General features: G+C 44.5%; 1 protein-coding gene across 1 annotated transcript; it reads right to left on the minus strand.

Moving 5' to 3' along the window:
* Positions 1 to 353: 353 nt before the first annotated feature.
* supt16h (SPT16 homolog, facilitates chromatin remodeling subunit) lies at positions 354 to 14,094 on the minus strand. Its single transcript, XM_018746009.2, has 24 exons — positions 13,616 to 14,094; positions 12,337 to 12,429; positions 11,802 to 11,972; positions 11,569 to 11,721; positions 9,945 to 10,091; positions 9,627 to 9,778; positions 9,344 to 9,516; positions 9,168 to 9,258; positions 8,348 to 8,421; positions 7,891 to 8,003; positions 5,875 to 5,940; positions 5,625 to 5,717; positions 5,146 to 5,261; positions 4,775 to 4,928; positions 4,412 to 4,539; positions 4,018 to 4,280; positions 3,814 to 3,932; positions 3,479 to 3,717; positions 3,025 to 3,100; positions 2,167 to 2,336; positions 1,508 to 1,637; positions 1,287 to 1,416; positions 1,117 to 1,191; positions 354 to 1,018 (listed from the first exon to the last, which is right to left on the minus strand). Exons 1-24 carry the CDS (start codon positions 14,075 to 14,077, stop codon positions 915 to 917), a joined length of 3,492 nt encoding a protein of 1,163 aa, XP_018601525.2. The 5' UTR covers positions 14,078 to 14,094; the 3' UTR covers positions 354 to 914.
* Between the last annotated feature and the right edge of the window lie 333 nt (positions 14,095 to 14,427).

Here is a 14,427-nt window from a genome sequence, read left to right on the forward strand (position 1 = left end):
AGCTGGTGCCCTGGGTTAGTCACCCTCCCTCATCTACATTCTCTTCATGTTTATATGTTGTTCTTCAAACATGTATTGTGTGTCATGTACAGTAAACATATCAAACATGTTGCATGTAGAAGGTTGTTTCACCTCCTCTGTCTGCAGTTCTGCACTCCTACGTTGTACTTGACGAACCAATGTATACGTAACAGGGTTACGACGTTCTGTGTCTTCCATCTTCGGAGCATATTTAGTTACTGTACGTCACTGTTTGTGTTTGTTTACATAGCAAAACAAACACACTATGCAAATTCTCAATCAGCCTGAATTAAGGTAAATTTTAATATATTTGCACTTATAAAAAATACAAGAAATTTTCAGTCTCTTTTATTAGAAAACACAACATTGAGAGAATTAAGAATCAAAGTTGTACAAACCCTGGATAAAGGGAGCCGTTTATGTGGACTTATGAGGTTAGGATTTCAAGGAGCAGCGTAAAAAAAAACTGTATATATATATGTATACAAAAGAGATGCAAAAGAAAATCCAATTCATTCAATACTAAAGACTTATATCTCTCCTCAAAACTAAAAATCGACAAAAGATAAGATGCACACACAAGGGTTTGCTCTTCCAAAGTTCATCTGACCTCTATGTCATAAAGGATTGTAATGTTACATGTGGACTAAGTGCATGAAAAATAAAAATATGGAATTTATTTTGTGAAGCTCCTATCTCTTCATAGAGCTTGTGCTTGTAAGCGACTGGGCGTCTCTATCGCTTGTGAAACGTCTCAAAGATTCTCTGTGTGTGTCTGGAAGGGCCATACGTGGGTGCCATGGAGACCGCGGTCGATTCTGCACACGTCGCCAGTCCCATGCTTCCTTGTGAGGGCAAAATGTGAAAGTACATGAAGAACGAGCCCCTCGCATCTAACGTCGTCTCTTCTTCTTGCTGCTGGGTGGCGCTGCTGACGCCCGGCCCTTCCTCTTCCGAGTGCCCTCATCCGCTTCGTCATAATGACTCTCTCTGTCCGCTGCAACGGAAGTCTTCACTTCAGCATTTGTGTTTCCATCAATGTCGGGGTAAAGAAAAGCTTTATTGTCACGGACACTTTTTTTGTGGCAGACTCACCCTTCCGAGCCTCTTCCTCAAGCTCATCCCAGTCTTTTCCACTCTCTTCCTCACTGCCCAGAGATGCACTGTAGTCTAACAAGCAAAAGAGATGAAACGCAGTGAAGCATATGCCTCTGCACGTGTGTGTGTGTATGTGCGCATGCGCACGATATAAATGTGCCTGCTACCCGAGTCCTCTGTTTCAGACGAATAATCCTCATCGCTGTCGTCCTCGTCCCCATCATCCTCCTCCGCAGACGGGTTGAACGTCTCGTCCTCCATCTCAGATTCGGAGTCCTCCCCGTCCTCGCCACTCCCCTGGGGGTCCCCAACAGGCATCTGAACTCACTTCTGTGCTTCATCCCTCAGTAATAAAACGCGGATGGTAGATGGTCATCGGCGCACCCACCTCACCCTCCGGCTCCAGGAAGGACCACCCTCCCTGCTCAAAGAAACCTTCGGGATCATCCACGATGGTCTTCATGATCTTGGTCCAGTTCAGGGACTGTACTCCCTCATTGTACTTGATATCACAGGAACTGAGACAGACAACAAAGAAAAAGAAATGCTGAGTGTTGGAACCTTGTCTGACAGCTGGGCAGCAGAGAACAGCAGTACGTGACTCTACTTCTCTTAGTACGTTCATTCCGATCAATCAATCGGTCCATCAATCAAGTAATACAAATCTGCCCCAGTCCAGAATTAAAATAACATAAAATAAAGTTATATGATATAATTTATACACCCTGGGAGATGAACTGAAATAACTACTTCTCAGAAGGTGAAAACAAAGGTTATAAAAAAAAAAAAAAAAAAAAAAAAAAAACCTATAACACACCAGCTTCAAGGTTCAGAGTGAGACACCAATGACACCTAATGGGCCCTCAGAGATTCCATCCCCATACTGGTCATTTCCCATATTTGCTGTTTTTTGGATGAGGTTTGTGGAATCATTCACTTTTTCACCTACATTCCCAACGCAAAGCGCTACAAAGTAGAGTTTCCAACAACAAGCAACCACACGGAACACGGTAATGTTCGAAAAGCCGATAGAAAACACGGTCGTACTTGAGCCACTCCTTAATCGGGTCGAGCGAGTTCACAGGCACGGCGTTGATCACGGTCACCTTCTTGCTGTAGTCCTTGTAGACGATTACCATGTCAAAGTTCTTCAGGTGGAACTGCACGCGCTCAAAATGAACGAGCTCCACCTCGTCCAGGGTCACGACGAACGGCGGCTGGAAGGCATTTTCCACGAGTTCACAGCAAAGTCACAGATGAAATCCTGTCATCGTACTAGATTTAGACAGGGCCAAAAACCTTAATTCTGGTGCAAATTCAGTCTTTCCGATACCCCTAAAAATATGCATTCTTCTGGTGGAAGAGAAGAAGTGGTGTACTCTAGCTGTAAAGTCATCTCAGATGTGGTGGAATGAGCGCCCTTCTGTCACTCGGAACGGCTGAATCCCTCTCGATGTTCAAGAAACTCTTTCAGGCACTTCTCCTCTAACCTCATGTGCGCGATAGACACATACTATGATATTTGTTTAAAAAATTTAAACAGATATATAAACTATATGCAGCTACTTCTGTAATGCATACTGGTTTATACTGTGGTATATAACAAACTGACTGTACTCCAGAATCACATGTCTGCATCTCAGTCTCTCTTTCTGCTAATGTAATGCACACATCGTATTTTTTATGAGATGTACGCCGCTTTAGAGGAAAGTGTCTGATAAATGAATAGATGTGAATGTAAATAATTGTACTCATGGCAGAAACTTGGAGAGTGGAGTTGACCAAATTAATAAATTGTTACCAGCGCTCTTCCAATACCACACGCTTCGAAAGCAAAAACAGGACCTTTGGATCTATGAAGCATCTTGAAGTGAGCTGGAGGGAAAGCAAGACGTCTGTACTGACCCATTCGGTGACGTTGCACAGGGAGCTGGAGGTGGGCTGCAGCAGACATGTGCTCCTGTAGGGGGCGCCCTGGAACCTACACAACACACACACATATAGTGCTTACTGTATACAAAAGAATGACATGTTCATATAAACAAACCCAAGACACTTAATCTCATAATTCAGAAATTCAGTGGTAATACTCATGATTTGGGTGGCACAGCATGTAGCACTAGCGTCACACAGCACCGCTGCTGTTGGATTTGGACAGGGGTTCGAATCCAGCTATCGACGTGGAGTTTGCATGTTTTCATCATTGTTCACACAGACTTCCTCTAAGTGCTCTGGTTTCCTAAATTGCCCTTACCATGTTTACGAGCTATGACAGGCTCTGGACCACCGACACGCAGTGCTGGACAAGCTGTTATTGATACCGGGTGGAAGGATTTTCACAATTTGTTTGTGAGCTCACCCTAAGTCTCTGAACGGCAATTCGAATTCCAGGCCCTCCTTGGTGAGGTTCTCCACCTTCTCAATGAAGTTCTTGAAAGCTGACTTCAATTTGTGCCTCATCTCCCGTTCCATCTGCTCAGCATAAAGGTCGTCCCGGTCGTGCATGTGCTGGTGCTTGCCCAGGTCTGTGGTGATCTCGCCCACCTCGGTGTAGAACTGCACGTCCGTGTGCCGCTTCTTCCCGAACATGATGGCATTCTAGCAGCAGCAGCAAAGGTGAGAACCTGGCTTAGTGGAAACAGGAACTGAGCGAGCGACCGTCCGTGAGACACGTGAGCATCTCCAGTAACAAACCTTGAGATGGAAGTGCAGCACGATGATCATCTCGCCATCACAGGGCTGGAAGATGGCATGTTTGATGTTGTTGTACAGGATGTCCACCTTGTCACCACGTACCGAAGTGAAGCGAAACCCTGGTAGGACACATGCCAGTGTTTTAATACTTAGGCTCCCCCAAAAATTTCATTACCCAAGATGCATCCTTCTCCCACTTCTCACCATTAGTGTGTGCCTCCAGTGAGCCTTGCATCCTCTTCTGAGCAATATTGGGCCTGATGTACAGGTCCTTGAGCTTAGGATTGCTGCGGTTCAGGTTGACGACCAACGAGTCCTGCTTGACAATGCCCTCCTTCTCCTTCTCCTCAGCCTCACGCGTCTTGTAACGTTTCTGCACCTCCTTGATGATGCGGAAGGCATTCTGGAGGTTGGTGGATGGCACCGAATGGTCACCGGGGGTCTTCAGATTCGAGGCACGGTATGTTCTGGCAAGAGGAAGCGAAAATGCTGAGGTTAATCCAGCAAAGTGAGTCAGATGAACCAGCCGAGCTATGAATACCAACTTGGACAACTTAAAGATCCTTGAAAAACAAAGAAACCAGCGAAAAAAGCTCACATCTCCTTGACGAAGGTAGCGTCTGGATTGGGGAAGACGTTGCCCTCGTGGCGGCCCAGGGAGCTTCCTGGGACGTAGAAATTGATCCGCAGATATGTGTAATCTCCCTCGACTGACATGCTGATGTTCTACATGAGGATGAAAGAGGGTTTTTTTTTCAGTCACTTGAGAACTCCATCTGGAGCAGAAGGTGCCACAGCTAATGTCTTCAACTCAGAGGACACAGGTTCGAACCCCACCTCCTGCTGCAATATTCTAAAATACTCTAGTAAAAATCACCCAACTGTAAATGGGTACATTACTGTCGGTCACTTAACGCGAAGTGCCAGTGAAATGAAAACATGTAAAACCATATCTAGGTACCTTAATGGTGGCAACATGAAACGGTGTGGCGATGCCGAAAATGGGCATGACCACAGTCTCGTACTTCTTGTCAATGAAGAGCTTCATCTCTTGAATCTCCTTTTCTTGGGGCATCTGGGATATGTTCTTGTAAGACACGTTGGACTTCCGAGGTCTTGGATCATTAAGAAAAGGCAGCAGGGAATGGGGAGGGGGGTCATTTCATTCGTTTCACCTTGTAAAAATGTTTATTCACTTGTCTGTTAAACTTCAGAAGAGATACACATACACCACAAGCGCACATCAACTGTTATAAATTGTGCTAAAACACATCCGTGATAAAACCCCTCCATCCTTACTTGCCACCTTCTCCTCCTCCATCTGTCACTCACTTCTGTATCTGCTGCCCTCCCTTCTGTTCCGTCAGGCGTCGCTTGGCCTCCTCATTCACCTGATTGGCTAGTTCCTTCTGGTGGGCCCGCCTCTTCTCCTCGGCAGTCATCTCATTCTGCCCAACCGTAAGTGGAAGTACCAGTCACAGAAGCCACATACACATATGCAAAGAAGGAAGTTCGGGACAAGTTAAATGTGTTTAATGACGAAGGAAACACTACTGTATGGATTTTGAATTATACAGGATAGTTTAAATTATTGAACAGAAGATTTTGAATTGAAATCGACAAGATGCACTGAGGGGCCAGGAGTTGCGTTGAGGGGTTGTGAAAGCGGTACCGCACATCTGTTAATCTGAGTAAATCCATTGGTGTCTAAAAAAAGAAGTTCTGTCTAAATGACAGTAAATTAATTACAGGATAAAGATAAACTTTGTGTTAATTGCTGCCTCATATAAGAAAAACACCAAACTGCGTACTCTCGTTCGATCGGCTAGCAGGGCAGCCCCCCGTGTCCCGCAATCCAAAAGCTTTTCCGCATCGTCTACTTCCTCCTCGTCCTCCTCGTCATTCTGTGGAAAAACAAGCGAAAACACACAAGGTTAAACCACTAACGTCTTTTCCGCAGGTGACGGGAAACACACCGTCGGGCAGCGGCAGCGGAACGCAGAGACTCCAAGAGGAGAAAACGTAGCGCTTCGTTTCGTCGCAGCACGACACCTCGCTGACCTTTAGGAAGATGCCGACATTCTTGACTTTCTTCTTGACAGGAGTGAGAATGGTGGCAGCTTGTTCCTGAGGATGAACACACACGGTCACTTGTGCTCTTTCACACTCACACCTCAGAGCGTTTCTTCTACACACACATATACATGTGTATCTATATGTCTACAAACACACAAACATATATACAGACACACCTCTGCTTACATGAATTTAACTTACATAAATCCGGATCTAGGTAAAAATTCCTGGCATACACATTATTTACGAACAAAAAAAAAAAAATTGGTAGGAGGGTATCAGGATTTGTCTATCCTGTGTTTTATGCACCTACTCGAACGATGAACCTCGGTGCAGCAAGTGGTAGGTATCAAACTGGGTTTACTTGAGTCCCATGTCTGCAGCTATGATGTACGTCGCTTTGGACAAAAGCGTCTGCTAAATTAATAAATATAAATGTAAATGAATAGCGCTTACGCAAAACATCTAAAGTACGTTAAGAGCAATTCGGCATAACCAGCCAAGGCAACAAGCCGCATCTTCCCAGTTCTTGCATGTCTTGAGCCGTGAACGAATCTCCTCTCGTTAGCGTAGTGTTTTTTGCGCTTATTTTTTACCCATTTCGTTATTCACGATTCCTGGGGGTAAACGTGCACTTGAAGGAAAACGAGAACCGTCTCGCGAGCGTACAGCAATCGATTTGAAGATGAAATTGAAAATAATAAGGAAGTACGAAAGTGGACAAAGATTATCGTCTATAGCACGAGAACCAGGTTTAGCCCTATCGACTATGAATACGACAGTGAAGGCTGCTGCACGTATAAAGGACGTGAAAGGAACAGCTAGCATGAAAACTACAATAATAATGTTATATATAAAGATATTAACAATTATAACACCTATGCTGAATGGTGGGGGAGGAGGGGGAATCTGACATACGTAACTTTTGACTTACGTAAGGGGTTGAAGAACAGTCTATTTGCGCAAGTCGAGGGGTTTCTAAGTATGTAAACGCACACGTACGTATGTGTACAAACACACGTATATACTCACAGAACCCAAGAGAAGTATCCATAGACTCGCTGGGTATTTTATTTCCCACGACGGATTTGGTTGACAAGTTTGAGCAGGAAAGGAGCTGCAGTGTCTTCCCAGAGACACAGGACAACCGGCCTTTATTTTGAATTCATTCTTACGTCCACTTTGCGACAAAAACGTACTATGCAATTGAAATAAAACTTTTGGTGCTCAATTTTCTGCACTATACAGGGGCAAGAGGTGCTCGCTCCGACATGCCAGAAGTACAGAAAAATTGGAAGTGTAATTTAAGAAAAATATTTATATTTATTCATTTAGCTAACGATTTTCTCCAAAGCGACTTACAATGTTAAGCTAATTACAATTATTTACCCATTTATACAGCTGGGTAATTTTACTGGAGTAACTTAGAATATAAACTTTTCTGAAGGGTAGTGCAGCTGGAGGTGGCAATTGAACCTTCAACCTTTAGCTTCAAACCCTTCACCTATAAATAAATAAAGAAAATTACTCAGATATATAATGGATAAATAACTTTAAGTAGCTTAACACTGTAGGTCGCTTTGGAGAAAAGCGTCATGAAATTGGTTCCTTGCAGAGATAGATTCAAAACTGTTTAAAACATTAATTTATGCATTAATGAAGATACAGTCAAAAAGCTCAAAATTACTTATATATTTATATCTTCTCTTATATTATGCTTAAAAATATTTTTTTTTCACATTTCTAATTTTCCTATTTTTTGCTCAAATATTTTTCCACTGTCCATAAAACCCTAAATCCATTAAATGGAGGATGGATTGCACATATGTAGCTCTGCAAACACACCTAAGACACCTCCCTTCTTCAGTATATTTTGGTTTTCTAATTTCCTGGAACCAAAACAAAAACACACATATACACTTCTGAACACGCCTGCATTCCAGGTGAGCATGTTTATCACGGCTTTTTACACCGGCAAAGACACGAAGGGCGGGTCCACACCTCATTGACCTGCACGGTGTCACCAATGAACAAGGCATATTTCTTCTGCTCCTCCTTCTTCCCCTCCTTGTTGATGAGGTCAGAAAATCCCAGGCTAACACTGAACACCATGCCTGCAACAACACGACCGCAACCATCAATCACGAGAACCCAAAATAAATCTACCGTTGCGGGGGCAACGCACATATGTCCAGATACATACGGGTATCATCAGAGATTCTGCAACACTGGTCATGAACATCCTCAATGTCATGTCACCAAGAGTGACCGAGAGTGACCATCAGCGAGCAAGAGTGACCAATAGGCCATTTACTGTCTGACATTATCTTTAGCTCACTGTATCTGGTCTTTATTTAGAAATATAGTTACATAACTTTCCCAGGATCATGAACACATGTACCAGGGGAGACTGCTGGTGGATACAGGGCATTTATAGTGACCGACGTTGACCGCTCACCCTTCTTAAGCTTGTACTGGTTCTTGCTGTTGAGGACGAGGGCTCCTTCGCGGAACTCAATCCCCATTGCAAACCTTGGAGGAAGACGCACTGTGACACACAACCCTTCTCGCAGAAAAACAAACAAACACGGTTGTGGTGAGCGCTGAGTGAATGCGCAGTACCGGTCAAAAGTTTGAGTACAACTGCTGGAAACTACTTTTATTCGCCAGTTGTTGGGTTACCAGGTTCCAGCCAACATTTACGTTTATTTGTTCGGCAGATGCTTCTCTCCAAAAGGACGTCACAAAAGTGCACACCGCAGCTGATGAAGAGTCACAGATGCAGATATGTGATTCTCAAGGAACAGCCGGTTTGTCCGATGCCGCCGTTTTGGCCGGCACACGTTACACAAGTAGCTGCCCACAAAACTGATTCGTAAGTGATTTCGAGAGATGATGTGACGCAAGTTAATGTGTTTATCCTGTTTACATCAGGAGAGAAGTGGGTCCAAAATAGTTGTGTTTTTAGACCCTTCTGGAATGTTTAATGGGATTCAGCAGTTCTGTGGGAAACAGGGAGGTCATTCCACCACAACAAAGGCAATACGAGAACCTCTGGATTTCATTTTGCTTGTGCTTCAGTTCCCAGAGATAGAAGATAATGGTGGGTTGCTTTGCTTTCACTCTCCTGTCCAGCTCATCCCATTTAAGTATTAAGCACCACATATTTACCAGCTTGTCCAGATGTAGCTGAACTATTGACCGGTACTCTATGTGTAAGAGTGTCGTGAAGAAACGTTCATCGATTTGACCGTATGAGAACGTGAAATGTGACTAACCCAAGGGTCTTCGTGAACTTTGCCACCAGGTCAGGTTTCTCCTTCTTCACAAAGTCAACTGCGGTATTGTATGCATCACACAGCTTCACCCCTGTGTTGGGAAAGAGAGCATTACTTTACACATCTTTCACACTCTGATGAAATGCACACCGACACACACGCAAACATTCTCTCACCGTGCTTCAACTCCTTCAGCAGTGTCTCTTCAACCTGCAGGAGGAAGTTGTAGTTGTCCTGCATCTCCTGGGGTGGATCTACCATGAGCGTTCGCACCAGGTTGGAGCAGTATGACTTGTACCTGACTCCCATGGCACACGTGATCGCCCCAAAGTGCATGTGGTTCTTGTCACTGGAAGGAAGGCACTGGTTGAATATTTCATCAAGTCTCAAGAAGGTGTCAAAAGAAGCTCAAGACTTTGATAGGAACGCCAACATTCTCATAACGTGGTCCAGCCTCACCTGACCACACTGAATTTAAGGTTGTAGTTGCCACCACTCTGGATGATGGGAGGGTAACACATCTCCACAGCGGAGGAATCTACACCACCCAGGTACTTCTTTTCCTCAATGGCTTTCTCCACCGACTCTGCCAATTTGCTGTGACGGACTTTCTGTACATAAAACGTGGAGGTGTTTTCAAACCTGGAATCAATTCCAAACAAGAATCTTCTCTTCTGTCGCTCCAACACTTTCCATAGCAAGTCTGGATCACAAAGCTCAGCAGAAAGACTTTCAGGTACAGGACTGGAAGAACAAGCAACCCCAGCCCAAGTTTACCTCATCTGCATCCACAATCTCCATCACTCGCTCCTTAAAGAACTTGGTAAAGACCTCACTGGTGATGCCGGCAGCCTTTCTCATGAGGGCCAGCTCTCCATCCTCCTTCACTGCCATGGTGTAAGCCACTGCCGCACTGACATCCACCTACAGGACATTGCAATGAGCTTAGAGGTTGGCACCTGTGAACTGCTGTACGAAGAATTCAGAAATTTGGTGTTTTGGAGATGTTGAAAGCCATCAGAATTTGACATTTATTCAGTGAGCTGATGTGTTTCTCCAAAGCGACTTATAAAATTAAGCTACTTTACAATTATTTACCCATTTATACAGCTGGATAATTTTACTGGAGCAACTTAGGGTAAGAACCTTGCTCAAGGGTACTATAGCCAGAAGTGAGATTCAAACTTGCAACCTTTGGGTCCAAAGGCAGCAGCGCTAACTACGACGCTACCAGTTGTCCCATATTCAATCTTGGAACTACATTTTTGTTTTTATTTATTTTTTCATAGAGCTATATATTTACCCAAACAATAACAGTAATGTACCCCATTAAGGTGAACACTAATCACACATCTGATGTCTTAATCTTTACTCTTCTTCATTTATCTGACGTTTTTCCGCAAAGCAACGTACAACAAAGACTACGTATAATTCAGAGGACACCTTTATTCACGATGACTTCACACTTCAGGGAGTTGACAGCATAGTGGTTAGAGCAGCTGCTGCAATCAGAGCCAAAGGTTGCGGGTTCGAACCTCACCTACTAGGTAGTATTCTTCAGCAAGCTGTTTAACCCTAAATACCTTAATGCTTTAAGTCACTTTGGAAAAACGTGTCACTACGCCCACTGACCCATCTATACACCTGTAGCATAGCATAATACACTCACACACAGTTACCAGTTCACACATCTTTAGACTGTGTGAGGAAACCTGAGCACCTGGAGTGCTGCTTGAAAATGCATGAACCCAACAGGGGTGATCATTATTCTTCAACAAAACATTACAATAGAAAATTTGTAAAATCAATCAGTCCAAAAATTTTAAATATATAATATAATAGTACAGGAGAGTTCATTTTTGGACTGTCAGTCATCTTCACTCTTTGACTTCTAAACCAGAGGACACGGTTTTGTGAATAGTTGAGGTATTTATAGTAAAGAAAAATTAAAACAAAAAATTATTTATATACACACACACACACACACACACACACACACACACACACACACACACACACAGAGTGCTGCTTTAAAGTATGTGAATCTTATAGGGACGGTCATTATTCTTGGAGGAAATTTTACTCATAAACAAATAAATGACTATGATTTACAGCCCTGACTCTACTTGCCTACTTGTTTTGATCAATGCAACTTGGGCTTCACTTGTTTTTAAACCTGCACTACTTGAATGTTTCTACTACACACACCATTTCCTCTAAAGCAACATATGGAATTGATCATTACACACCTACTATGTCACATGAGAAACACTGATTCTCATTAAATACCCATTTTGTGGTAAAACTAAGGGACAAGGAGTTACCATGCTTTCACTCAGCACTGAAGACAAACACATCGTATTTCACTGGAGCCTACAGGTAACACACACACAGGTCGTACCCTTTCCAGACCCTCAGCGGTGATCATATCACTCCAGCTCTTCATGTAGTCCCCAGGAAACCTGTCCTTGATGAAGACTCCCACAGATTTACCCTCTCTGCTGCCTCGAATCGCTTCCAGCATCTTCTCAAAGTTGGCCTTGTTGCTTTCATTCTAGGCAGAGAAGACACATCAGCCTTCCGTAACCCTTGGCGACCAGGAAGCCGTGTGAAATTTGAGGGGGACAGTCTTACCTTCTCGCGGAGCAGTAGAATGATGGGGGGGACGCCGTTGGCATTCTCATTGCCCTTGGTGACGGCCACCTGCTTCAGGAACTCTACCTTCTTCTTGCTGGCGAGGAAGAGGATCTGGCTCTCGCAGAAAACCATGATGGTGTCAGTGAGCTCATATCCAAAGAGCCATGTCTGGAGAGGGACGAGACGAAGGCTGTGTGACCCAACATTTGTGTGGACCAAGATTAACTCACAAACACCGTGTAATTGCTCCGGACCTCCTTCGCAACTGCTGAATCCCTTCCAACATCCAAGAAGGGTCTCAAAACACCTAAAATATGTCATAAATACCTAAATGACGACACGTCGAGAATTGTGTGTCTGCATCTGGAACTGTTTTTGGAATTTGTTTTTTTTTTTTCTTTCAGGATAATGATGATGGTGGAGGATGATGATGATGATTGTTTCCAGGAATCACACTGCTACCAAAGTTGGTATGAAGACACACAGGCCCATATCCCATTGTGTCACAAAGTAGAAAGCCAGACACACACACCTGCAGGGCTGTGGACTTGGCATACACAATCTCCTCGTCCACTCCCACCGACACAACCATGGCGTCCACCTTGCCGAACTCATCTTCCCCTTTCTGTAAGAGAGAGAAAGGATAACAAAGTTACCACGGTGATGGACACTGATGAGGACAGCATGCTGTGGAAGCCAGTCCACACCTGGGGACAGGTGTCACTGGAACACACTGCAGCTTCTGGAACAAAGTGCCAGATCTTGAAACCTTAGGGGCAGCAAGTGGTTAATAGTGATTACAGCTGCTGCCATCAGACTCAAAAGACCTGGGTTTGAACCCCACCTCCTGGTGTAGTGCTGTATCCGTAGATCAAGTGTTTACCCTGAACTGACACAGTAAATATTACACAGCCCTTGAAAAGGGTCAATCACCGCAAGTAGCTCTGCAGAAAAGCATAAGGTTTACTATACTAAATCTTTATTATATTTTATTTTATATTAATTAATCTTTAATAAATGCAATATAGATACATTTATAATACATAAATGTTTTATTAATTTGTGCTATAATACACATTATATTAATAATGTATAATATAAACTATATATTATTATGGAACTTATTCTAGCTGATAAAGAGGGCAGTTAAAAGGTCAGTTTGTCGCTGGGATAGATAGACATAGAGCGAATATCTGTCAATAATAAGAGGATATGCCTATGGCCACATGTGTCAAGGCTACATTAATTTAAAGCCGACATTATGAATCTGTTAATATCAAGTCATAAGATATAATAATGACATAATAAATAATAGCATGAGAAAAAGAACGAGCGGGCCTCCAACAACAACACTCGGCTTTTTTTTCTCTCTCTCTCACTCACTCACACACACACACACACACACACACACACACACACACACTCTCTGCGCGTGAACCGAGGGCCCGCGGATCTGAGATCGCAGCGCTTCCAAGTTCGTCAGAAGGCCGAAATAGCGGCACAAAGAGCACGTGAGGCGAGGCGCGAGCTCGAGGTGCGACGCGGGCGGCCTCGCGCAGCGAAAACTGGCTCGCGAAACAGCCGCATCATCGTCATCAACATCGGCACGAGCTGCGGACGCAGCCGCGCCCGGTTCGCGACGAGTGTGAAAAGCGCTCTTTTGTTTACTGCGCCGACGCGGCCCACGGAAGAGGAGAATAATGAGGAGGAAGCCCACGGCGGCGCGTCCCCGTGGGCGCGCCCCCCGCCTCCGTGGCGTCGCCAGCGTCCCATCCGGCTCGGTCAGCAACGGCGTTTATGCCCCATTTTACCTTCCAGTTTGCGTACAGGCGCTTGATCCGGCGGTAATAGGCCTCCTTGTCCAGGCTCACGGACATGGCGATGCTGCGGCTCCGGTGCCGTCCCGCCCCCGGGTGCGCGCTGCGCGCTCCGGGTTCCGTGACGGGGTCGATCGGCGCTTTCAACACCCGTCCGCCTCCTCGTCGTCGTCGTCGTCGTCCTCGTTCTCGCACCAGGCCGAAATATCCTCCTGTTTTCTCGTTTTCGGGGGAAAAAAAAAAAAAAAAAATCTTTAGATAATATTTTAATTTAAAAAATCTTAGTAAAAAATTTAACTTCTGTATTTTGTATTCGTAAGAAATATATAAAGAAAGAATAATTTCAGTAGTGCTTCGTAATAAGTACAATGGGAAATAGCACGAAAGTGTCCAAGGTCCCTCTACTGACTGTATCTTTATTACTGTAAACACGGTGTTTATGAGCTTCCCGAACATACGCGGTTATTGCGCCCCCTGCCGCCCAACTCCAACTTTACTGTACTGAATGCGGGGTACTTACCCTGATTTACTCCAGTAAGAATGCCTACCTTACATACGCAAATCATGGTAAAGGTGTTTAAAAAAAGAGTGTATTAAGCATACACACACATTTTCTGAACCGCTCGTCCCATACGGGGTCGCGGGGAACCGGAGCCTAACCCGGCAACACAGGGCGTAAGGCCGGAGGGGGAAGGGACACACCCAGGACGGGACGCCAGTCCGTCGCAAGACACCCCAAGCGGGATTCGAACCCCAGTCCAACCCACTGTACCACCGCACCCCCCTGTATTAAGTATACTGCAGTA

This window comes from Scleropages formosus, chromosome 11 (assembly GCF_900964775.1).
Source record: "Scleropages formosus chromosome 11, fSclFor1.1, whole genome shotgun sequence".
Taxonomy (NCBI): domain Eukaryota; kingdom Metazoa; phylum Chordata; class Actinopteri; order Osteoglossiformes; family Osteoglossidae; genus Scleropages; species Scleropages formosus.